This window comes from Mobula hypostoma, chromosome 1 (assembly GCF_963921235.1).
Source record: "Mobula hypostoma chromosome 1, sMobHyp1.1, whole genome shotgun sequence".
In the NCBI taxonomy this organism is placed as follows: Eukaryota; Metazoa; Chordata; class Chondrichthyes; order Myliobatiformes; family Myliobatidae; genus Mobula; species Mobula hypostoma.
Window position 1 is genome coordinate 249,742,864 of NC_086097.1, and position 23,544 is coordinate 249,766,407.

Below are 23,544 nucleotides of genomic sequence, written 5' to 3' on the forward strand. Positions count from 1 at the left end.
GGAAGAAGGTTGTGTGGCCTGATGAAACCAAAATTGAGCTTTCTCGCCATCAGACTAAACATTATCTTTGGCATAAGCCAAACACCGCACATAATCGAAAACACACCAACCCCACCATGAAGCACGGTGGTGGCTGCATCATGCAGTGGGGATGCTTCACTGCAGCAGGCCCAGGAAGGCTTATTAAGGTAGAGGGTAATATGAATGCAGCATAATACAGGGAAATCTTGGAGGAAAATCTGATGCAGTCTGCAAGAGAGCTGTGACTTGGGAGAAGATTTGTTTTCCAGAAGGAGGATGACCCCAAGCATAAATCCAAAGCTACACAGGAATGGCTTAAAAACAACAAAGTTAATGCCTTGGAGTGGTCAAGTCAGAGTCCAGACCTCAATCCAATTGAGAATTTGTGTCTGGATTTGAAAAGTGCAAGGCACACAAAATGCTGGAGGAACTCGGCAGGCCAAGCGGCATCTATGGAAAAGAGTACAGCCGATATTTCGGGCCAAAACCTTCCATCAGCACTGGAGAAAAAAACATGGGGAGTCAGAGAGTCAGAGTGAGAAGATGGGGGGGGAGGGGTGAAATGAAGAGCTGGGACATGTCAGTCCATGGCCTCCTCTACTGTCACGATGAGGCCACACTCAGGTTGGAGGAGCAACACCTTGTACCGTCTGTATAGCCTCCAACCCGATGGCATGAACATTGACCTTTTGAAATTCTGGTAATGTCCCCCCTTTGCAATTCCCCATCCCTCTGGTGCTCCTCCCCCTTTTCTTTCCTTCATGGTCTTCTGTCCTCTATCAGATTCCCCCTTCTCCATCCCTGTATCTCATTCAGCAATCAACTTCCCAGCTCTTTACTTTGACCCTCCCCACCTCCCAGTTTCATCTATCAGCTTGTGGTTCTCCCTCCCCTCTTCCCACCTTCTAACTCTGACTCCTCATCTTTTCTTCTCCAAGGCCTGATGAAGGGCCTCTGCCAAAACATCGACTGTACTCTTTTCCATGGATACTGCAGCACTTTTTGTGCATTGTAGAGAGCTGGGAGGTTGATTGGCAAAAGGCACACAGGGCTGGAGAAGAGGAATCTGAGAGGAGAGGACAGAAGGCCATGGAAGAAAGAAAAGGGGGAGGAGCACCAGAGGGACGCGATGGGCAGGTAAGGAGGTAAGGTGAGAGAGGAATGGGGAATGGTTAAGGGAATGGGGGGACTATTACCAGAAGTTTGAAAAATTGATGTTCATGCTATCAGGTTGCAAGTGCTGCTCTTCCACCCTGAGTGTGGCCTCATCGCGACTGTAGGAAGCCATGGACTGGCATGTTGGAATGGGAATGGGAATTAATATGGGTGGCTACTGGGAGATAACGCTTTTTCTGGTGGACGGAGTGCAGGTGCTCGGTGAGGTGATCTCCCAATCTACGTCGGGTATATACAGGAGGCCACACGGGGAGCACCGGACACAGTATATGACCCCAGCAGACTCACAGGTGAAGTGTCGCCTCATCTGGAAGGACAGTTTGGGCCTCTGACTGGTAGTGAGGGAGGAGGTGTAGGGACAGGTGTAGCACTTGTTCCGCTTGCAAGGATAAGTGCCAGGAGGGAGATCAGTGGGGAGGGACAAATGGACAAAGGAGTTGCATAGGGATCGATTCCTGCAGAAAGCAGAAAGTGGGGCGGAGGGAAAGATGTGCTTGGGGGTGGGATCCCACTGCAGATGGTGGAAATTCCAGAGCATTACGTGCTGGACGTGGAGGCTAGTGAGTGTAGGTGAGGACAAGGGGAACCCTTGCTGGGGTGATGGGAGGATTGGTTGAGGGCAGACATGTGCGAAATGGTAGAGCTGTGGTTGAGGGCAGTGTTGATGGTAACAGAAGGGAAGCCCGTTTCTCTAGAAAAGGAGGGTATCTCCTTCATTCTGGAATGAAAAGCCTCACCCTGAGAGCAGATGTGACAGAGTCGGAGGAATTGAGAGAAGGGGATGGCGTTTTTACAAATAAGGTGGGAAGAGGTCTAGTCCAGGTAACTGTGAGAGTCCATGGGTTTATAATAGACATCAGTAGATAAGCTGTCTCCAGAGATCGAGACAGAGAGATGGAGAAGATTGAGAAAGGGGAGGGAGGTGTCGGAAATGGACCAGGTAAATTTGAGGACAGGGTGAAAGTTGGAGGCAAAGTTGATGAAATTGACGATCTCTGCATGGGTGCAGGAAGAAGCACCAATGCAGTCGTCGATGTAGTATATGAAAAGGGAGTGACACCAGTGTAGGCTTGGAACATAGACTGCTCCACATAGCTGACAAAAAGGCAGGCATAGCTGGGGCCCATGCGAGAGTTTGGAGGAAGTGGGAGGAGCCAAAGGAAAAAATATTGAGAGTGAGGATAAGTTCCGCCAGACAGAGGAGAGTGGTGGTGGAGGGGAACTTGTCTGGTGTCTAGAAAGAAACTGAAACTGAGAGCTTTGAGGCCTTCCTGGTGGGAGATGGAGGTGTATAGGGACTGGACATTCATGGTGAAAATAAGATGCTCAGGGGCTTGAATCATGAAATTTGTCATGGATGTAGGCTGGGAGGGACGGAACTGGGGGGATAAAACTGAGTTGAACAATACAGATGAGTTCAGTGGGGCAGAAACAAACTGAAACAGTGGGTCTACCTGGAAAGGCAGGTTTGTGGATCTTGGGTAAGAGGTGGAAATGGGAGGTGCTGGATGAGGGAACTATGAGGTGGATGGGAGATCCCCCGAGCTAATAAGGTCAGTGATGGTGTGGGAGATAATTGCCTGGTGGGATCCAGTTCAAGGGGTAAGTAAGGGGAAGTATCTGACAGTTGTTGCTGGGCCCCAGCAAGGTAGAGGTCAGTCCACCAGACTACTACAGCACCCCTCCTATCTGCGTGTTTGATGGTGAGGTAAGAATTAGTTCAGAGAGGCTGGAGAGTGAGGTTGGAACTGGAGAGGGGGGCGGTGAAATTGAGACGATTGATGTCCCGTCAGCAGCTGGCAATGAAAAGATCCAGAGCCAGCACTGATACCTGGCCTGCTGAGTTCCTCCAGCATTTTGTGTGTGCGTTGCTTGGATTTCCAGCATCTTGAAAAGGCTGTTCACTCATGATCCCCATGCAATTTGACAGAACTTGAGTAGCTCTGTAAAGAATTCAAAAAAAATGCAGTATCCAGATGTGTAAAGGTGATAAAGACCTTCCCACACAGACTCAAGGCTGTAATTGCTGCCAACGGAGTATCTACTAAATAGTGACTTGAAGGGGCTGAATATTTATGCAATCAATTATTTTGTGTTTTATATTTGTAATTAATTCAGATCACTGTGTAGAGATCTGTTTTTACTTTGACACAAGTCTTTTTCTGTCGATCAATGTAAAAAACAGCCAAATTAAATCCACTGAAATTCAATGTTGCAAAACATGAAAACATGAAAACTTCCAAGGTGGTTGAATACTTTTCATAGCCACTGTAAATAGATAGATAGATAAGTGGCAGAGTGGACTTGATGGGCTGAATGGCCTAATTCAGCTCCAATGTCTTCTGGAAGGTGAAAAACAATTTAAACTGACTGGGGCACCAACCCACTGAAAGTATTCTAAATCCTTGTGGTGATAAATGGGTACAGGAGCCACACCCCAGTGAGATAGGGACATGCCTTTCCTAGGATGGGAAGTTAACTCCGGCGGACTGGGCGGATGAGATCTACTGGCTAGGAAGGCACTCTGTGGAAATCGAAAGACATGACGAGGCACAGGAGAAATCAAGGTCATCCACTGCAACCAAGGAAGACCTCAGTTTGTGAAGCTTCCTCATACCCTAGACCCGGACTTCTGAAGTTGAGAGAGTGGAACTGCCCCATTGCAACGGCGTCTCCACTTTAAAACTCTCCCGCACAGGCTTCCCGTTATCACTGGACATGATGGACCACCACCACGTTTAACCAGACCTGCCAGGTACAACAGCAAAGGATAAATGATGCAAGTGGAGAGCATCAACAATTGGAACCGTGATTCCCATTTTTAATACTCTCCCAATTTTTAACTGCCACAAAGTAATATTGCCGCTCCATAAAACCCTGGTTACACTGATCACACTTGGGATAGTCTTCAGTTCTGGTCGCCTCAATATAGGAAGGCTGTGGAAGCTTTCGACAGGGTGCAGAGGAGATTTACCAGGGTGCTGCCTGGATTAGAGAGCACGTGTTATGAGGATAGATTGAGTGAGTTTCTAAGTCTGTAAGTTTCTAAGGTAGGTACAGAGCTGATAGGGAAATGGAGGGCAATATAGGAGAGAAGGGTTAGATTGATCTTACAGTAGGTTAGTAGGTCAGTGTAACATTGTGGGCCGAAGGGCCTGTACTGTTCAATACTCTGTGATTACTGTGCGAGATCAGTGCAGGTCCACAGGCAGGATCCAACACTGTTGACATGACCCATTTTGACCTATTGCACTGCCGTGACAAATCAGCACCTGCTGTTAGATGCTGGACATCAACAATACTCTTGGCCTGAACATGAGAGAGGCTAATCTTCCAAAATAGATTAATCACAAGCATATTATTCAAAAAGAAAGCATAAATCAACCTTCGAGAAAGAGCACAAAACAGAAGTGAACCCTGGTTATACAGCATAATTTCCAATCACTTGTTTGGATTCAGACTTTAATTAAAGTGGAATTGCAAACTTCCTGCAGAGAGAAAAATCAATATCATCTCTCCCCCCACCAAGCAGAAGGCATTGATTCTATTTATTCCAGATACCATCTGGTGCTTCGCCTCAAAGGCCGCTGCTCATGGGCAAGCCTCAGCTTTTATTGCAGGCTCAAGTTTTGATTGAACAAAACTATTGCAATGAAACTCGATCATACGGGGATCAGGTTAAACATTTGTTCATTTTCTATCTCCAGTCGGGCAGTATACCTGCTTGGCTGCTTTCCACATAGACACTGACCCCTGCACAACTTCAGCTTTAACACTTGGTGCGAGTGCCAGACGTCTCTACACAGAAAGACCCTGACTTACTGGGCCCCACGGCAGTGTAGCGGTCAGCATGATGCTATTACAGCTCGGGGCGTTTCAGGCTTCGGAGTTTATTTCCGGCGATCTTCAGTAACGAGTCTCTGTACGTCCTCTCTGTGGAATGCAGAGTTTTCCCCGGGTCCTCCTTTTCCTCCCACAGTCCAAAGGTTTACCAAGTAGGTTAACTGGTCATTGTAAATCGTCCCGTGATTAGGTTCGGGTTAAATCGAGGTTGTCAGGGGTTGTGGGACGTTGCTGGAGAGGCTACACTGCACTGTATCGCTACATAAAATAATTAAAATGAATAAGAAATTCTGTAAAGTGAATTTTAACATTACAGTTGACAGGAACCCTGTGCATATTTATATTTAATAGTGATGTTTTCAGTCAAACTCTCGTAGCATGACAGCAAGAAAAAAGGCCCTTTGACCCATCTAGTCCATGCTGAAGTTATTTTGCCTAGTCACATCGGCCCACATAGTCCTCCATACCCCTCTCATCCATGTACTTATCCAAACTTCTTTTTTTATACTGCAATCAAACCCTTATCCACCACTTCTGCTGGCAGCTCGTTCCACACTCGCACCACCCTCTGAGTGAAGAAACTCCCCCTCAGATTCCCTTTAAATATTTCACCTTTCACCCTTAAGGAGCATCCATCCCCTCCCTCAGATCTCCGTCCTGGTATTTATCCCTGCAAGCAGAACTGCCACACCTGCCCATTCTCCTCCATTCAGGGCTCCAAAAAAAAATCATTCCAGGTGAGGTAACACGTCTCCATTCACCATTCTACTTATTCTCTCACACTTTCTCTTCTCTTCTCCTGTCCCTCTCCTCCCTCTGGTGCCCCCTTCCTTCCTTTTCTTCCATAGAACGCTCTCCTCTCCTATCAGATTCCTCCTTCTTCAGCCCTTTACCTCCACCTGTCCCATCCTGTCATTTTACCTCATCACCCCTCCACCACCCAACATCCCCCTCACCTGGCTTCACCTATCACCTGCCGGCTTGTACTCGCCCCCGCTCCCACCCCCAACACCATCACCACGTTCCAGTCCTGGTTTCTTCTCCTTCCTTTCCATCCTAATAAAAGGCCACAGCCTGAAACGTCGACTGCTTATTCCCCTCCATAGATGCAACCTGGCCTGTCGAATTCCTCCCGCGTTTTGTGTTTTCTGTGCCTGCTGCAAGGAGCGTGGCAGTGTAGCACGGTCGGAAAACTGAAAGGTCTGAAAGTAGATAAGTCACCTGGACCAGATGGTGTACACCCCAGGGTTCTGAAAGAGGTGGCTGAAGAGATTGTGGAGGCATTAGTAATGATCTTTCAAGAATGACTATATTTTGGTATGGTTCCAGAAGACTGGAAAATTGCAAAAGTCACTCCACTCTTTAAGGGAGAAAAGCAGAAGAAAGGAAATTATAGACCAGTTAGTCTGACTTCAGTGGTTGGGAAGATGTTGGAGTCTATTATTAAGGATGACGTCTCAGGGTACTTGGAGGCACATGATAAAATAGGCCATAGACAGCATGTTTCCTCAAGGGAAAATCTTGTTTGGCAAATCTGTTGGAAAACTTTGAAGAAATAACAAGCAGGGTTGACAAAGGAGAATTAGTTGATTTTGTGCACTTGGATTTTCAGAAGGCCTTTGACAAGGTGCCACACATGAGGCTGCTTAACAAGCTACGAGCCCATGGTATTACAGGAAAGATTCTAGTGTGGGTAAAGCAGTGGCTGAATGGGAGGATGCAAAGAATGGGAATAAAGGGAGCCTTTTCTGGTGTTCTACAAGGGCTTGTGTTGGGATTAATTTCTTCTTACGTTATATATCAATGATTTGGATGATGGAATTGATATTTATTGCAAAGCTTGCGTACAATATGTAAGTGAAGGGGCAAGTGGTTTTGAAGAAGTAGAGAGGCTACAAAAGGACTTAAGACAGATTAGGAGAATGGGCAAAAAATGGCAGATGGAATACAATGTCGGGAAGTGTATGGTCATGTAGTTTGGTAGAAGAAACAAAAGAGTTAACTATTTTCTAAACGGAGAGGAAGTACAAAACACTGAGATGCAAAGGGACTTGGGAGTCCTTGTGCAGGTTTCCGTAAAGGTTAACTTGCAGGTTGAGTCTGTGGTGAGGAAGGCAAATGCAATGTTAGCACTCATTTCAAGAGGACTTGAATAGAAAAGCAGGAATGTAATGTTGATGTTTTATAAAGCACTGGTGAGACCTCACTTGGAGTATTGTGAGCAGGTTAGAAAGGATGTGCTGGAACTGGAGAGGGTTCAAAGGAGGTTCACGAAAATGATTCCAGGATTGAATGGCTTGTCATATGAAGAAAGTTTGATGCCTCTGGACCGGTATTCACCTGAATTCAGAAGAATGAGGGGTGACGTCATTGAAATATATTGAATGGTGAAGGGCCTTGACAGAGCGAATGTGGAAAGGATGTTTCCTATGGTGGGAGAATCTAAGACCAGAGGACACAGCCTCAGAATAAAGGGGTATCCATTTAGAATAGAGATGAGGTGGAATTTCTTTAGCCAGAGAGTCAGAGAGTGGTGAATCTGTGGAATTCTTTGCCACAGGTAGCTGTGGAGGCCAAGTCTCTATGTTTATTTAAGGCAGAGGTTGATAGATGCTTGACTGGTCAGGGCTTGAAGTGAGACAGGGAGAAGCATAGAGGAAAACTGGAACATCCATTATGAAATGGCGGAGCAGATTCGATGAGCCAACTGGCCTAATTCTGCTCCTATACAAGTATCTTATGGTCTAATGGTCAGCACAATGCCTTACAGGACCGCTAACCCGGGGTCAATTCCCGCCACTGCCTGTAAGGAGTTTGTACATTCTCCCTGTGACCACATGGGTTTCCTCTGGGTGCTCTCGTTCCAAAGATGTGCTGGTTGTTGTCAAAGTAAATTGTCCCGTCATTAGGCGAGGGTTAAGCTGGGGGCTGCTGGGTGGTGCAACTCGAAGCGGGGGAAGGGTCTGTTCCACAGTGAATCTCAATAAAGGAATGAGCAGTTCCTGGCTGTGGGCCTGCTCGGTGCTACTCAAGCAGCCATGGCGGGTTGATACACTGCTCTGTATAGGCAGAACATACCGCTGCCATGAGTACGGGTGGCAGAGAAAAGCATGTTAGTGTTGGTAGATTGGATGCCAGTCTGTTCAGCTGCCAGGCGTCGTGTTTCCTGAAAATCTTTGAAATTGAAACTCATCAAGACAAGGAATATTCAACTTGATTACTGATGGTCCACTTGAAACTATTTCATTTTTTGCTGTTGCAATTATACCAAAATGCGTGATCATACTTGAGCAGAGACTTGATATTGTGACACAGTATGAAATGGGGAAGCATCACCTTTGTCTTTTTGTCTCAACTTCTGAGAAAGCCGATCTATTCAATGGCTCTGCATTTCCTTCTCCCTCAATATATATCCAGTAGCCACTTTATTATGTAGAGGAGTGGAACTCGTTGAGGTCTTCTGCTGCCATAGCCCATCCAATTCAAGTTTTGATGTGTTGTGCATTCAGAGATGCTCTTCTGCACACCACTGTTGTGATGTGAGGTTATTTGAGTTACTGTCGCCTTCCTGTCAGCTTCAACCAGTCTGGCCGTTCTCCTCTGACCTCTGTCATTAACACAAGGTGTTTATACTCACAGAACTGCTGCTCACTGAATGTTTTTTTTTCTATTTTTAACACAATGCCTTGTAAACTCTAGAGGTTGTTATGTGTGAAAATCCCAGGAGATCAGCAGTTTCTGAGATACTCAAACCAGTCCCTCTGGCACCAACAATCGTTCCAAAGTCAAAGTCAATTGGATCCCATTTCATCTCCATTCTGATGTTTGGTCTGAACAACTGAACTTCTCAACCATGTCAACCAAGAGTTGCTGCCACATGATTGGCTGATTAGACATTAGCATCAAAAAGCAGGTGCACAGCTGTACCTAATAAAGTGGCTGCTGAGTGTAGTTTTTCATAGTTTAGTCTTTAAGGAACCCACAGTAAGTTTTGCTACACTTTTCCTGTTTACCGTTCTGTAGATGATCATGCAGCCTGTGTTCCTCTGAGAGACACCTGATTTGTAATTTGCCTTATCAATGTCTCTATTCTTCTTTGCCAAATTCTGAAACATTCCCAGTCCTTAAGCTAGCCTTTCTTGGCAACACTGCAAACCATAAACTGACACATTAACCATCACGAATGTTGGACAATATCTAGTAATATGAGGAAACGAATTGAAGCAGCAGAGATGTGGTTTTTGAGGGGGATGCAAAGAATATCATGGACAAAACGAATATCTAACGAGAATGTCATGAACAGAGCAAACACAAAAAGAGAAATAATGTATGAGATCATGAAAAGGCAACGTAACTTCACTGTACATGTGATTAGGAAAGAAGAGTTAGAATTCGCGGTAACTATGGGGAAGATTGAAGGGAAGAAAGCAAGAGGAAGACAAAGGCAAATGATGATGGAGACTGCAGCCAGAGAACTGGAAATGAATAGCAATGAATTGACCCACTTGACCCGAAACAGGAGTGTGTGGGCCATGGCAGTCAAAGCTCAAACTGGGCACGGCACCTGATGATGATGATGAACCATCTCGATGTGCAGAAATGTTATGGGGAAACCCACATTATTTTCAGAGAAAGATCCCTAGCTTTAATTGTTTACCATTTTTATGTAGCAACAAAAGCCTACAAAAAATTCCACAGAAATACATTAGTGCCAGAACGTCTGGCAATTTCTTTTTAGAATTTTAGTATCCATTATTTACTTACAAATCCCTGCAAGCAGTGTTTTTTATGTATCTGTCAATACAGTGTTCACTAATAAATCTTATCAGCTGGCTGTACGGTTTTCAAAAACTATTTTGTGTTTTTCAGGACTTCTGACACTCTGGTGGAAAAACACCATTTGTTTCAGACCAGAAGACCAAAAGACAGAAGCAAATTAGGCCATTCTGCTCCACCTCGGCTGTCAACCCCATTTGCCCGTCTTCTCCCCATATCCTCTGATGCCCTGTCTAATCAAAAACCTATCAACCACCACTTGAAACATACCCAATAACTTGGGCTCCACAGCCATCTGTGGCAATGAATTCCAGAGATTCACCATCCTCTGAATAAATAAAATCCTCCCCATCTCTGTTGTACTGTGCTATAGGAGCATCATCTCCACATCCACTCTATCTCAGCCTTTCAATACTCACGAAGCGTCAATGAGATCCCCCCCCACTCTTCTAAACTCCAGTGAGTACAGGCCCAGAGCCATCACAGAACAGGAGGGGGAGGGGGGGACCTCTGTTATTCGACATTTAAGAATTCCAACCAAAGATCGTTTACCTGAATATCCGTGTTGATCCTGAAAACCGTAAACATATAACTATATAAATGGGGATCGCTGTGTTCGCAATTGGTTCAAAATGCTCTTTAAGTGGTACCATTAATTTGTAGACTCAGTGGCCAATTTATTAGGTACACCTGTACACCTCATTAATGCAAATATATAACCAGCCAATCACGTTGTGGCAACTCAATGAACAAAAGCATGCAGACATGGTCAAGAGGTTCAGTTGTTGTTCAGCCCAAACATCAGAAAGGGGAAGAAATGTGATCTAAGTGACTTTGACCGAGGAATGATCCTTGGTACCTCAAATCACCTCCCACTGGTGCTCCTCCCCATTTCCTTTCTTCTATGGCCTTCTGTCCTCTCCTATCAGATTCCTGATTTTGTGGGATTTTGAAACACAACAATCTCCTAGAGTTTACAGAGAATGGTGTGAATGATTTGGATATGAACTCATGAACACCATCTCACTTTTAAAAAATATATATTATTCCTGTTTTTGCACGACGTTTAAAATAAATTTATTTATTTATTTACTTATTTATCTGTCTTCTTCTATAATAATGTATTGCATAGAACTGCTGCTGCTAAGTTAACAAACTTCACGACACACACCGGTGATAATAAACCTGATTCTGAGAAACATAAAACATCCAGTGAGTTTAAAAATGTAAACACGAGGAATTCTGCAGATGCTGGAATTTCAAGCAACACACATCAAAGTTGCTGGTGAACGCAGCAGGCCAGGCAGCATCTCTAAGAAGAGGTACAGTCAACGTTTCGGGCCGAGACCCTTCGTCAGGACTAACTGAAGGAAGAGTGAGTAAGAGATTTGAAAGTGGGAGGAGGAGGGGGAGATCCAAAATGATAGGAGAAGACAGGAGGGGGAGGGATGGAGCCAAGAGCTGGACAGGTGATTGGCAAAAGGGACATGAGAGGATCATGGGACAGGAGGCCCAGGGAGAAAGACAAGTGGGGGAGGGGGGAAAAACCCAGAGGATGGGCAAGGGGTATAGTCAGAGGGACAGAGGGAGAAAAAGGAGAGAGAGAGAGAGAGAAAGAATGTGTGTATATAAATAAATAACGGATGGGGTACGAGGGGGAGGTGGGACATTAGTGGAAATCTGTGGCAGTTCTGTGGGCGAAAACCCCTCGTTAATGAGAGAGGTCAGAGGAGAATGGCCAGACTGGTTTAAGCTGACAGGAAGGTGACAGTAACTCAAATAACCACACGTTATAACAGTGGTGGGCAGAAGAGCATCTCTGAATACACAACACACCGAAGCTTGAAATGGATGGTTTACAGCAGCAGAAGACCATGAACATAAACTCAGTGGTCACTTTATTAGGTACAGGCGGTACACACAGTGGCCACTGAGTGTATGTAGCCACACTTGTGGTCTAAACTATGGTGCAAACTGGGAACGCTCGAACTCTCAGCACTGAGCCATCTGTCTGTTGTGCGTGCCAGGGAAAAAGCATTACCTTCATTCCAGCTACAGCAGCAGGGCCAGTGGGATCCACGGCCTGAATATGACATGGTTTATTTCCACGTACAACAAATCCCCAGCCAACTGCATCTCCCACAATCTGAAAAACAGCCACATTTTAAAAAAATAAACATTAAGTCCTTAACCAAAGGTCATCTTTAGATTCCTGTTGTTTAAACCAGCTTCTGTGCTCCTCAGGAAGATTTTCCAAATGCACACAGTCACCACATCTTCCGACAGTCACAACAAACATGTTTAAAATAAGGCTTGCGGATGCTTCTTAATAGATTCAAAGCAATATTTCGAGATACAGGCCCTTCTGGCCAAATGAGGTCAAGCTGCCCATTTACACCTTTGTGGCCAATTAACCTTAAATCTTTGGATTGTGGGTGGAAACTGGAGTCGCCGGCGGAAACCCATGCAGTCACGGGGAGAAGATACAAACTCCACCGACAGCGGTGGAACTGAACTCGCGTAGGTGTCTGGCACCGTAATTGTTATATACGGGCAGTGAGAGCAACACTGGAGTAGTATGGCTGAACGTTTTTACTGAGTCATGTTAGTGCACGTTGGGTAACTTAGGAGTAGAATGATTAAACATTGTTGCTGAGTCATGTTAGTACACACCACGTGTGAGAGCTGCAAGCTGGGCCCACCAAGACAAAAACATGCACACTCTCAGAAACACTCTGGGCACCAGCTTTGCCAAGACGAAAAAGAGAGACAGTCCTCCCCAATGATCAAACTGACAATCAATCCATTATGGTTCAGTAATACAATTACACTAATCACAATGCTACCCACACAATTTGTTCTACATGCATCAGAATCTTAAGGTTTGTTCAACTGCCAAAGTTGAAAGTCTTGTAGAGTTACAGAGAGTACTTATAGTTGGCTAAAATTAAATAGAGTATCGTATATAAATTATGTAACATTACTTACTGTCAGTGTCTTCTTTGTATAGGGTGCTCCAGGGGCTAAAAGTTCTTCTATAGTTACCGGCCTCTTCAGCACTGAAACAAACAATACTTTATACTTTATTGTCGTTAGACAATTGGTACTAGAATGTACAATCATCACAGCGATATTTGATTCTGCGCTTCACACTCCCTGGATTACAAATATTAAATATTAAAGATATTAAAATAGTTAAAATTAGTAAATATTAAAAATTTTAAATTATTAATCATAAATAGAAAATAGAAAAATGGGAAGTAAGGGAGTGCAAAAAAACCGAGAGGCAGGTCCGGATATTTGGAGGGTACGGCCCAGATCCGGGTCAGGATCCATTCAGCAGTCTTATCACAGTTGGAAAGAAGCTGTTCCCAAATCTGGCCGTACGAGTCTTCAAGCTCCTGAGCCTTCTCCCAGAGGGAAGAGGGACGAAAAGTGTGTTGGCTGGGTGAGTTGTGTCCTTGATTATCCTGGCAGCACTGCTCCGACAGCGTGCGGTGTAAAGTGAGTCCAAGGACGGAAGATTGGTTTGTGTGATGTGCTGCGCCGTGTTCACGATCTTCTGCAGCTTCTTTCGGTCTTGGACAGGACAACTTCCATACCAGGTTGTGATGCACCCTAGAAGAATGCTTTCTACAGTGCATCTATAAAAATTAGTGAGTGTTTTAGGGGACAGGCCAAATTTCTTTAGTTTCCTCAGGAAGTAAAGGCACTGGTGGGCCTTCTTGGCAGTGGACTCTGCTTGGTTGGACCAAGTCAGGTCATTTGTGATATTGACCCCGAGGAACTTAAAGCTTTTGACCTGTTCCACTTGTGCACCACCGATGTAAATGGGGTCGTGCGGTCGCTACTCCTTCTGAAGTCAACAACCAATTCCTTCACCTTGCTGACGTTGAGGGATAGGTTATTGTCTTCGCACCATGCCACCAGGAATACTAAAGCAAGGTCTTCAATTTAACTGCTCACTTCAACTTCTAAGACAGTGAAAATATTAAAGGGACTAGCACCTCCCAGGGCATGACCTCTTCTTGCTGTTGCCATCACAAAGAAAGTATCGAAGTCTCAGATTGACACCACCAGGTTCAGGAACAGTTATTACCCCTCAACCATCAGGCTATAGAAGCAAAGGGGATAACTTCACTCAACTTCATTTGCCCCATCATTGAAATTTTCCTACAACATATGGACTCACTTTCAAGGATTCTTCATCTCATGTTCTCGATATTTATCGCTTGCTTGCTTATTTATTTATTTGTTTGTTTGTTTATTAATTAATTATTTCTTTCTTTCTTTCTTCTTGTGTTTCCATAGTTTGTTGCCTTTTGCACACTGGTCGAATGCCCAAGTTGGTGCGGTCTTTAACTGATTCTATTATGGTTCATCATAATAAATAAATAAACGAGAGAACCCACAAATGGCAGGTCAGAAAACATCTGTGGAAACAGAAACCGTTTATCACCTATCAAGTAAGTAGAAATTCAAAAACTATTCCTTTCAACATAATTAATAAACCTAACTAATTTTGTAGTTATTTTTACTCAGGTGATGTTGTTGTCATGAGCCCTGCAGGCCTCTGTGACAAACCGTAGAGTGTGGGCTGTTAGGTTTCTCAAGCACCTGTATTTACTAATTGTTGTCTTCACTAGAATCATTCAGCCCTTGTGCTTTTGGTTTAATCTTGCCAAGTTAACTGTGACTGGCACATTTATTTAATGTTTATTATTTTTATTATTTAATGCAGGGCCCCGTATAGCACTCACCACGGGGTCCTTGTGTTGACAGTGATTCGTCTCCCAATGTTGCTCAGTCGAGCCGCCGATGCTCTGTTAGTATTCCTAAGTATAACCTCTTGTTTCCACGTCTAAATGGGAGTCTGTCGTTCCTTGCATCTGGGTCGTTGCTAGCACTCCCTGTGATGGTTGTATTTAGAAACAGACACACACACACACACACATACATACACTTTGCACTGTGACCTTCCTAAATTCATACATTGGTTTATGGAGTAGTACAACTCCCATGGATGGGACAAGATCCCAAGGCATTAAATAAACAGCAAAAAATTTATCCCTGACACGCTACCGGATATTTATCCCTAGAACATAGAACATAGAAATCTACAGCACATTACAGGCCCTTCAGCCCACCAGATTGTGCTGACCATGTAACCTACTCTAGAATCTGCCTAGAATCACCCTATTGCAGAGCCCTCTGTTTCTCTAAGCTCCATGTGCCCATCTAAGAGTCTCCAAGACCCTATTATATCTGCTTCCACCACCGTCGCTGGCAGCCCACTCCATATACCCACCTCTCTGTGTGAAAAACTTACCCCTGACATCCGCTCTGCACCTACTTTCAAGCACCTTAAGTGCCCCCTCGCGTTACCCATTTCAGCCCTGGGAAAAAGCCTCTGACTATCCACATGATCAATGCCTCTCATCATCGTATACACCTCTATCAGGTCACCTCTCATCCTCCACCACTCCAAGGAGAAAAGGCCAAGTACACTCAACTATTCTCATAAGGCATGCACCCCAATCCAGGCAACATCCTTGTAAATCTCCTTTGCACTCTCTCTATAGTATCCATATCCTTCCTGTAGTGCGATGACCAGAATTGAACATGGTATTCCAACTGGGGTCTGACCAAGGTCTTATATAGCTGTAACATTACTTCACGGCTCTTGAACTCAGTCCCATGGTTGATGAAGACGATCATACCATACACGTTCTGAACAACACTGTCAATCTGTGCAGCAGCTTTGAGTGTCCTATGGACTCAGACCCCAAGATCCCTCTGATCCTCCACACTGCCAAGAGTCTTACCATTAATACTATATTCTGCCATCGTATTTGACCTACCAAAGTGAACCACTTCACACTTATCTGGATTGAAATCTATCTGCCACTTCTCAGCCCAGTTCTGCATCCTATCAATGTCCTGCTATAACCTCTGACAGCCCTCCAGACTATCTACAACACCCCCAACTTCTGTGTCATCAGCAGACTTACTAACCCACCCTTCTACTTCATCCAGGCCATTTATAAAAATCACAAGAAGGAGAGGTCCCAAGACAGATCCTTGTGGAACACTACTGGTCACCGATCTCCATGCATAATACAAACCATTTACAACCACCCTTTGCCTTCTGTGGGCAAGCCAATTCTGTTGTTACATCCTCAAAAACTTTAATCAGGCTTGTAAGGCACAACCTGCCCTTGACAAAGATGTGCTGACTATGACTAATCATATAATGTCTCTCCAAATGCTCATAAGTCCTGCCTCTCAGGATCGTCTCCAAAAACTTGCCCACTACTGAAGTCAGACTCACTGGTCTATAATTTCCTGGGTTATCCCTGCTCCCTTTCTTGAACAAGGGAACAAATTTGCAACCCTCCGATCCTCCAGTACTTCTTCCATCCCCATTGATGATGCAAAGCTCATCGCCAGAGGCTCAGCAATCTCCTCCCTCACTTCCCACAGTAGCCTGGGGTATATCTCGTCCGGTCTCAGTGACTTATCTAACTTAATGTTTTTCAAAAGCTCCAGTACATCCTCTTTCTTCATGTCTATATGCTCAAGCTTTTCAGTCGGCTGTTAGTCATCCCCACAATTGCCAAGGTACTTTTCCCTGGTGAATACACTTCATAAAAACAGTTAATCATTCTCACAGTGCTCTTGTGGAAGTCTGCTATGTGAAAATTAAGGGTTGTGCATTCCATAATTCAGTATTATTAGCTGAAAAACAGTTGGGACCATCCGAACTGGACATTAAATAGCTGGGGCGGTCTGGCTTGAAGGGCTGGGAGGGCCTACCGTGAGCTGCATTGTTAAATAAATAAATAAATAACAATTGTTGGGCCTTTGTCCAAATACACAGTGAAGAATCTGTTTTGATCAAACTAATTTGATTTGCCTCTGATACAGCTATTGTTGGCAGTGTTTCAGATGGTGAAGATCTGGAGTGAGACAGACTAGCTGGTCGAGTGGTGTTGCTACAACCTTGCACTCAGCGTAAGACCATGGAACTGATTGTGGACTTCAGGAAGGGGAAGTCGAGGGAAGACACACCAGTCCTCATTGAGGGATCAGCAGTGGAAAGGGTGAACAGTTTCAAGTTCCTGTGTGCCAGCATCTCTGAGGATCTACCCAGGCCCAGCGTATTGATGAAATTACAAAGAAGGCATGACGGTAATTATACTTCATCAGAAGTTCGATGAGATCTGGTACGTCACCAAAGACTCCAGCAAGTTTGTACAGATGTACAGCAGAGAGCATGCTGCCTGGTGTGGGGAGGCCAGTGCGCAGGATCAGAAAAGGCTGTAGAGGGTTGTGAACTCAGCCGGCTCCATCATGGTCCCATGTCCCCACCGAGGACAGACATCTCTGAGAGGTGACGCCTCAAGATTCATCATTGAGAACACTCACCATCCAGGACATGCCATCTTCTCATCACTACAATCAGGGAGGTACAGGAGCCCAAAGACACACAGTCAATGTTTTAGGACCAGCTTCTTCCCCCTCTGTTATCAGATTTCTGAATGGACAATGAACCCATGAACACCACTTCACTACTTTGCACTATGGCTTATTGTAACTTACAGTAAATTTATTCCTTCCACTGCACTGCTGCTGCACAACAACAAGTTTCACAACATATGTCAGTGACACGTGTAAACCCCAGTCAGATGATTCTTTCCTTTATTCCAGTTTGCAGCGTTGTGAGGAATCTGAGAAGATGGCATGAAGATCTGCAGCCTTACCTGACTTTGGATTGGAGAGGACCGGAGGGCTGTTGTTGGACGTGGGGCTACTGCTGTAGTAACCACTGCTGCCCCCGCTACTGCTCAAACTACATCGTCGGACGGCTGAGATAATCTTGATTTCCTTTGTCGGGCTCACTATACGATCAGAGCAAAAGTCAATTCAATCCCATCAGTGAGGCAATGTCAAGATGGATGGTAAGAGTAAATTCATGCTGTAATGATTACCTTTACATGGCTAAATGGTACTGAAAAACTTCGTCACACCTTTGGAAGCTTCAATATTTAGCTTTCTTTTCGCTGTGATGCTAAACAAAATAATAAACCAAAGGCCATTCAGTCCATCAAGTCTACCCCATTATTGCTTCATAGCTGATTTATTTTTCAGCGAAACGGTCTCCCAGTCTGCGTTGGGTCTCACCAATATAAAAAGGCCGCACCAGGAGCAGGACACAGTATATCACCCCAGCCGACTCACAGGTGAAGTGTCGCCTCACCTGGAAGGGCTGTCTGGAGCCCTGAATGGTGGTGAGGGAGGAAGTGTAAGTGCAGGTGTAACACTTGTTCCATTTACAAGGATAAGTGCCAGGAGGGAGATCCATGGGGAGGGATTGGGGGGGGGGGGGAACGAATGGACAAGGGAGTCATGTAGGGAGTGATCCCTGCAGAAAGCAGAAAGAGGCGGCGGAGGGAAAGACGTGCTTGGTGGTGGGATCCCATTGGAGGTGGCGGAAGTTACGGAGAATTATATGTTGGACACTGAGGCTGGTGGGGTTGTAGGTGAGCACAAGGGGAACCCTATCCCTAGTGGGGTGGCAGAAGGATGGGGTGAGAGCAGATGTGCGTGAAATGGGAGAGATGCGTTTGAGAGCAGAGTTGATGGTGGAGGAAGGGAAGCCCCTTCCTTTGCATTTTTAAATAACACAGAGGGAATGCTAACTATAATCCAGGGTTTACTCATGGAGAGCAGGTTCCAACAGACCTTCTAATGCCATCAGCCATAATTCTGGCAGCCAGATCATCATCATGTGCCATGCTGTATGATGGTCTTTCCATGACCATGATTGTCCTTGGCAAAGTTTTCCACAGAATTGGAAAATCTTCTGGGCAGTGTCTTCACAAGACGAGTGACGCCAGCCATTATCAATACTCTTCAGAGATTGCCTGCCTGGTGTCAGTGGTCGTACAACCAGGACCTGTGATATGCACCGGCTACTCATACGACCATCCACCACCTGCTCCCAAGGCCCCATATGACCCTGATGGGGGGGGGGAGGGGAAGCGGGGTGCTAAACAGGTGCTACACTTCGCCCAAGGGTGAGCTGCAGGCTAGCAGAGGGAAGGGATACCTTCCACCTCCTTTGGTAGAGATGTATCTCTACTCTGCCCTTTCATCATAGCCCTTCTAAAAATCCATGGCGTTACCATCTACAGCATTACCCTTCTGTACAGTAAAATCCAAGAGCAAAAAAAAAGCTTAATCATACTAAATTTGCCTTTGGTTAATGAAGTCAATGTTCTGGAAAATGCTGAAGTGTGCCCTCTCCACAGATACTGCCCGACCTGCTGTGTACCTAAAGCGTTTATTTCAGGACTTCCGTATCTGTGGGTTCTTCCTTTGCAATGGTTTGAACAAGGGCTGTTTGTTGGCTGGTAACACAAATGCCACATTTCACTGTAGGCTTTGATGTAGAAGAGACAAATACATCCGAATCTGAACCGGAACCTGGTCACACCGTTAATGTACGCACAGGCAGGTTTTTCACTTGCTCCCTTTCAGTTTTCATACCGTCCGGCTGGTGGGGCAGGGGGAAGTTTGAGATAAAGAATATATTCACGATCATTACTTAATATTTCTCCTCAACAGCATCACACTCGTTCAGACAACTTTCTCTGGCCTAGTCTCACAGACCTGCACCCCGACCATACCCCTCCCATCCATGTACCCATCCAAACTTTGCTTAAACGTTGAAATCAATCCTGCATCCACCACTTCTGTTGACAGCTCATTCCACACTCTCACCACCCTCAAGTAAAGAAATCTCCCCCCCCCAACTCAGTATTTGACTTTTCACTCTTAACCCATGACCCCTAGCTCTGGTCTCACCCAAGCTCAGTGGAAAATGCCTACTTGCATTTACCCTGTCTGTACTCTTCATCCGCACTCCCACTCCCATCAGGGGGAAGGCAACTCGCCTTCCACGCTAGGAACGCGAGACACAAAAACTCAAAAGCAGTTACTTTCCCCAAGCAGTAAGGCTGATCAACAACTACACACATTAACCCACCCACCACTACCTTATCTGGTGGCAGCATTAAAAAAACACAATAAGCATAAAGTACACATTAATAAAATGGTGAAGGTTGTATGGAAGAGCTGCAACTGCCTATGCAGCAAGTCTCCCCTCTCCACACCACCCATGTCAGAGTCACCTCATGTGGCAACACTTCTGTACACAGAAATCAGTCTACGAATAAAAGCTAATCTTATATATTTATATTTATTGTAATTTTTATTAATGTATACTTTATGCTTATTGTGTTTCTTTAATGCTGCCAACAGATCCAGACTAGCAATCATTTCATTCTCCTTTCCACTTGTGTGCTGAAGAATGACAATACACTATCTTGAATCTTGGTTTTGAATTCACAACTATTACCAAATATTTAGTGTCAGGGAAACTACAGATGTTTCACTGCAGAGCTCTGTTCAGTTAGCATTGTAATGACAACACAGGCATGGAATTTCCAGAAGGGCATGCTACCGGCTGGGTAAACAGAGGGTTCCCATATGCTTGTGCTACACATTCTCGAGGCAAAATACTGTCAGATGTATGTCTGCAAGAATAAAGGCTGTTCAGCTCTATAAACTGCAATTGAGAAAACTATTTTTACATGTTTTAAAGTAAACATGAAAAACTGTTCATTTTGGAATAGAATATTAGAACACTACAGCTGGTACAGACTCTTAGTCTTGATCCTAAGATCAATCTAGCCCAGAGGTTCCAGATTTTTTTATCCAAGGACCCCTGCCATTAACCAGACCCCTGCCCTGATCTAACTCTTCCCTCTGACATAGCCCCCCCATTTTTCTATCATCCATGTGCCTATCTAAACGTGTCTTAAAAGCCCCTAATGTATCTGTCTCAACCACCACGCTGGCAGAACATTCCAGTACACTCACTACTGAGTAAAAAGCCTACCTCTGACATCCCGCCTATACTTTCCTCCAATCACCTTAAAGTTATGCTCCATCCAGTTAACCACTTCCACTGTGGGAAAAAGTCTCTGGCTGTCCACTCAATCTATGCCTCTTATCATCTTGCACACAAAAGATCTGGACTACAGAGCGTCGTGGGAGCTGAATTCTGAAGTAAGGCAGTTTTTAAAAAAAACTTCTTCGAGTGCAAGAAGGACGAGACTGCACAGGCGCGTGACGTCAACAGGACAGCGCGGAGAGTTTAATAAGGAGACCACCCTATACAGTGGGCAGCTGTCGGAGAGGGCAGCGCAATGAGTGGTAGCAGAGTGTAGGGCTTTGGCGGTAAACGGGAAGAGGCGAGAGCAAAGCGCCAACTCTTTTTTTCTCCCCCCGCCCTTTCGCGAATCAGCCCCGACAGACAGGAACAGCAGGGCTCTCAAAGCTAATGGTTTAAAAAGTTCGTCTGTTTGGTGAGGTAAGTGGGTGAGTAGACTTATTTTTCCTGTTTCATTCCTGTAGAATTAGGTAGCATGCCTGCAGGGTTAGTGCTTTGTTCCGGGTGTCAGATGTGGGAATCCTGGGAGACCTCCAGCCTCCCTGATGGCCACATCTGCGCCAGGTGCACCGAGATGCAGCTCCTCAGAGACCGTGTTAGGGATCTGGAGCTGCAGCTTGATGACCTACTGCTTATCAGGGAAAGTGAAGAGGTGATAGACAGGAGCTACAGGGAGGTAGACATTCCTAGGCTACAGGAGTCAGTAGTCATCCCGAGGCTACAGGGGTCAGAAAACTGGGTGACTGTCAAGAGAGGGAAGGGAAATGCCTGGATAGTGGAGAGCACCCCTGTGGCTGTCCCCCTCAGCAACAAATACCTTGTTCTAGATGCTGTTGAGGGGGATGACCTGACAGGGGATGTCCACGGCGACCAGGTCTCTGGCACTGAGCCTGGCGCTGTTGTGCAGGAAGGAAGGAGGGAGAAGAGAAATGCGGTAGTCATGGGGGATTCCATAGTCAGGGGAACGGACAGGAGATTCTGTGAGCCTGATAGAGATACCTGCATGGTGTGTTGCCTCCCAGGTGCCAGGGTACGGGATGTCTTGGATCGGGTCCTAAATATTCTGAAGGGAGAGGGCGAGCAGCCAGTTGCCTTGGTACATGTTGGTACCAATGACATAAGATAGGACAAAGGAGGAGGTCCTGAAGAGAGATTTCTGGGAGTTAGGAAGGAAGCTGAGAAGCAGGACCTCCAGGGTAGTAATCTCAGGATTGCTACCTGTGCCACGTGCTAGCAAGGGCAAGAATAGTAGGATCAAGCAGATGAATGCGTGGCTAAGAGACTGGTGCAGGGGGCAGGGCTTCAGATTCTTGGATAATTGGGATCTCCTCTGGGGGAAGTATGACCTGTTCAAAAAGGACAGGTTACACCCGAACCCGAAGGGGACTAATATCCTGGCGGGAAAGTTTAATAGAGCTGTTAGGGAGGGTTTATTTGCAGGGGGATGGGAACCGGAATGACAGAGCAGAGGAAGGGGAAAACAGAAATAAATCTAAGATAGTCAGCAGTAAAGATGTCAGGAAAGACAGGCAGGTGATGGGGCAGATTTGTAGCCATTGGGATGAGTTGCAGTGCAATAAAGTTGCAGTGAAATCAAAGTGAAATGTACCAAGTACCGGTCTTAAAGTGTTATACTTCAATGCACGCAGCATAAGGAATAAGGTGGATGATCTTGTTGTACAGCTACAGATTGGCAGGTATGATATTGTGACCATCACTGAGACGTGGCTAAAGGATGCATGTCTCTGGGAGCTGAACGTCCAAGGATACACAATGTATCGAAAGGATAGGAAGGTAGGCAGAGGGGGAGGTGTGGCTTTATTGGTAAGAAATGATATTAAATCATTAGAAAGAGGTGATATAGGATCGGAAGGTGCAGAATCTTTATGGGTTGAGCTAAGAAATCGCAGGGGTAGAAGGATCCTGATGGCAATTATTTATAGGCCTCCAAACAGCTGCAGGGATGTGGACTACAAATTACAACTGGAAATAGAAAAGGAAACTAAGAAGGTCATTAAGAGGGAAAAGATTAACAATGAAAGGAAGCTAGCAAATAATATCAAAGAGGATACTAAAAGCTTTTTCAAGTATATAAAGAGTAAAAGACAGGTGAGAGTAGATATAGGAGTGATAGCAAATGATGCTGGAGAAATTGTAATGGGAGATAAGGAGATGGCAGTGGAACTGAACGAGTATTTTCCATCAGTCTTCACTGAGGAAGACATCAGCAGTATACCGGACACTCAAGGGTGGCAGGGAAGAGAAGTGAGCGTAGTCACAATTACGACAGAGAAAGTACTCAGGAAGCTGAATAGTCTAAAGGTAGATAAATCTCCCGGACCAGATGGGATGCACCCTCGTGTTCTGAAGGAAGTAGCTGTGGAAATTGCCGAGGCATTAGCGATGATCTTTCAAAAGTCGATAGATTCTGGCATGGTTCCGGAGGACTGGAAGATTGCAAATGTCACTCCGCTATTTAAGAAGGGGGCAAGGAAGCAAAAAGGAAATTATAGACCTGTTAGCTTGACATCGATGGTTGGGAAGTTGTTGGAATCGATTGTCAAGGATGAGGTTACAGAGTACCTGGAGGCATGTGACAAGATAGGCAGAACTCAGCATGGATTCCTTAAAGGAAAATCCTGCCTGACAAACCTATTACAATTTTTTGAGGAAATTACCAGTAGGCTAGACAAGGGAGATGCAGTGGA

General features: G+C 45.3%; 1 protein-coding gene across 2 annotated transcripts in view; it reads right to left on the minus strand.

Annotated features, from left to right (window-relative positions):
• deptor (DEP domain containing MTOR-interacting protein) overlaps positions 1-23,544 on the minus strand; it is a 123,790-nt gene that overhangs the window by 2,826 nt on the left and 97,420 nt on the right. For both annotated transcript variants that reach the window (XM_063042425.1, XM_063042430.1), the window contains exons 7-9: positions 17,580-17,717; positions 12,805-12,875; positions 11,858-11,962 (exon numbers count right to left, since the gene is read on the minus strand). In XM_063042425.1, the coding sequence (XP_062898495.1) occupies positions 11,858-11,962; positions 12,805-12,875; positions 17,580-17,717 (314 nt within the window). The remainder of the gene's footprint in view (positions 1-11,857; positions 11,963-12,804; positions 12,876-17,579; positions 17,718-23,544) is intronic.